Consider the following 2,586-nt stretch of genomic DNA (forward strand, 5'->3'; position numbering starts at 1 on the left):
AAAGTCCCACCTAATTAGGTCATGTAACTTTCTATTTTTTGTTTTTTTGAGGTAAGGTCATGTGTGTAAATTAGTGATAAAGTAGGGGCTAAGTTTTGATTACATTGCTTGTCCAAATGAATCACGCATTTAAAGACGACCACATACATTATTTCTGAAAATGTATATATAGATGCAGAGACACCAATGAAATAAACTCATAAAAGTATAATTAGAAGGGCGATATATAGAGAGATGGAATGGAGAAAATGTTATCTGGATGTCATCCTTGTTCCACTAGGCTTCTTCATAACCATTGCTTATCATGTCTGGCTATGGCACAAGGTTCGCACTCAACCTCTCACCACCATCATCGGCACAAATGCTAGAGGCCGCCGTTTCTGGGTCTCCGCCATGATGAAGGTACCCATCATTCTATATATATATATATATATATATATGATTCTTAACTTTGAGTTCTTCGTTTTTTAAGTTGTTGTAACTCTTGTATTAATACATATGAACTTTTAGTTTCACATTGGAAATTGAGTGAAAACCTAGTTAGCTCATACGTAGTTCACAAGAAAGCATGCTTTTTGTTGTGATCTTTAAACAGTTATAGTACTGCAGAAAACATACGTGTGTAACGTGTGAAACTACATATTGCAGGCTCTGCGATCCGAATCTCTGTCCTCTTTAAATAGTTTATTTAGGAGTGTTTGGTTATGAAAAGAAAAATGCAGTATAAGAATATGGAAGCCTAAGTGGTGTTATATTTTGAAGTCATATGATTGATTCTGGACTTAAAATGATATATTTAGATTACTTTTAGTACGAGGAATGGTTATTACATTAGAAAAATAAAACAATTTATATTAAAATATATGAAAAATAGAATAATATAACTTTGGTGTTACAAATTTACCCAAGTTTCGGCTGTGTTGTCCGAGAATTGATCACGTGTCATGTCAGTAATCCACCATGATTGATACTGTGAAGTGGTGTGAAAAGTTTATGGGATTGTCTAATCATGGAGCAATAATATATAGTACGTGTGTGTTGGAACACGGCCTGTCGTTTAATCAAAGGTGGCCACTGGCCACCCACTTATCTTCTTCACTTTAGTGGTGTAATCACGATGGCGATTGCAATCTTCCTCGTCACAGTCAACAACAGTCAACACATTTTCTAAACGACGCTGTCACATCGAGAATTTCTTTTCTTTGTTTTTTACTAAGGTTAAAAATTCTTTGATTCAACATTGTGGTAGCCGGTAGGTATATATAAAATAAAATAATTTCACTATTTTGACAGGACAACGACAAGAAGAACATCCTTGCGGTCCAGTCGCTTAGGAACACAATCATGGGATCAACCTTGATGGCCACGACGTCGATCCTCCTTTGCTCGGGGCTGGCAGCCGTCATAAGCAGCACCTACAGCGTGAAGAAGCCGCTAAACGACACCGTTTATGGGGCCCATGGGGAATTCATGGTGGCATTGAAATACGTGACGCTGCTCACCATCTTCCTCTTCGCATTTTTCTGCCACTCTCTGTCCATTAGATTCATCAACCAGGTGAATATCCTCATCAACACTCCACAGGACGCCTCGTCGATAGTGACGCCGGAGTACGTTTACGAGCTCTTGGAGAAGGGTTTCCTGCTGAATACAGTGGGAAACAGGCTCTTCCATATTGGGCTTCCTCTTCTGCTGTGGATTTTTGGTCCTGTGTTGGTGTTCTTGTGTTCTGTAACAATGGTGCCAGTGCTTTACAATCTTGACTTTGTTTTTGGGAGTGGGAAGGGCAAAAATGAGAATCATGACAATGACTTTGTATGAATATAGCGTGAAAAAAAAAAAAAAAGGAAAAAAAGAAATGGGAATTTGGAATGTTGTTATTGTGTATGTGATATGTCCATTTGGCCCGCCTGAAGACAACTTTTGTCTGAGATTTGTGGTTTTTCTACTTTGCTTATATTATAGGGTTGCTTTTGTGGTAAAGAAATTGCTATAATTTGCCATGCAAGAAAGGTAAGTCTAGAAAAGATGGAAACCACAATAGATTGTCATTTATATATCCAAGGCAATAATACATGTTGATGGTTTCAAAAGTACCTGGTCAAAGAAAGAAAAGAGAAAATCCACCTACCAATTATGTTAAGCCACTTTTATGATCCTTATACTCTTAATGTTAACAAATTGCAACGTCGGGTTTTTATAATTTAACCGTTTGTAATTTCCCTTTTACCGTTAGGTTTTAAAGATTAAGATTTCCTAAAATTTTAAAGAAGTTGCAGATTTTAAAATTATGTAATTTAGGCATTTTCTAGCTTAAATTGAATGGCTTAAAAAATGTCACCAGTCAAAAAGATGGTATGTTATCAATGAAAATTTAAGTATCTTTTCATTAGGTTTTTGCTCTCTCTATATATGTTGTAGAAAAGCATTAAACCAAAAACTATCTTTTAATTTTCTTAAAACTAAGCATCTATGCAAAATGAAAAAGAAGCATTTTGGGAAGAAACTGTTTTTGCTTGCATCAATAACATGTCACATTTTTAATATGTGGCATTTTTCAAGCTAAATTTTGTAACATGAAACCTC

General features: G+C 35.8%; 1 protein-coding gene across 1 annotated transcript; it reads left to right on the forward strand.

The window, feature by feature from the left end:
• Positions 1–216: 216 nt before the first annotated feature.
• Positions 217–2,059, forward strand: LOC132190450 (uncharacterized). Its single transcript, XM_059605438.2, has 2 exons — positions 217–402; positions 1,294–2,059. The coding sequence occupies exons 1-2, from the start codon at positions 235–237 to the stop codon at positions 1,819–1,821; spliced, it is 696 nt and encodes a 231-aa protein (XP_059461421.1). The 5' UTR covers positions 217–234; the 3' UTR covers positions 1,822–2,059.
• Positions 2,060–2,586: the final 527 nt, after the last annotated feature.

The sequence above is a fragment of the Corylus avellana genome, chromosome 9 (genome assembly GCF_965113065.1).
Source record: "Corylus avellana chromosome 9, dhCorAvel1.hap1.2, whole genome shotgun sequence".
NCBI classification, from domain to species: domain Eukaryota; kingdom Viridiplantae; phylum Streptophyta; class Magnoliopsida; order Fagales; family Betulaceae; genus Corylus; species Corylus avellana.

Excerpts from the sequence above, each read along its gene's own strand:
- LOC132190450 (XM_059605438.2), top strand. The coding sequence starts at position 235 with ATGGAATGGAGAAAATGTTATCTGGATGTCATCCTTGTTCCACTAGGC. Across the intron at positions 403-1,293 it reads GGGTCTCCGCCATGATGAAG|GACAACGACAAGAAGAACAT; the intron begins GTACCCATCATT and ends CTATTTTGACAG.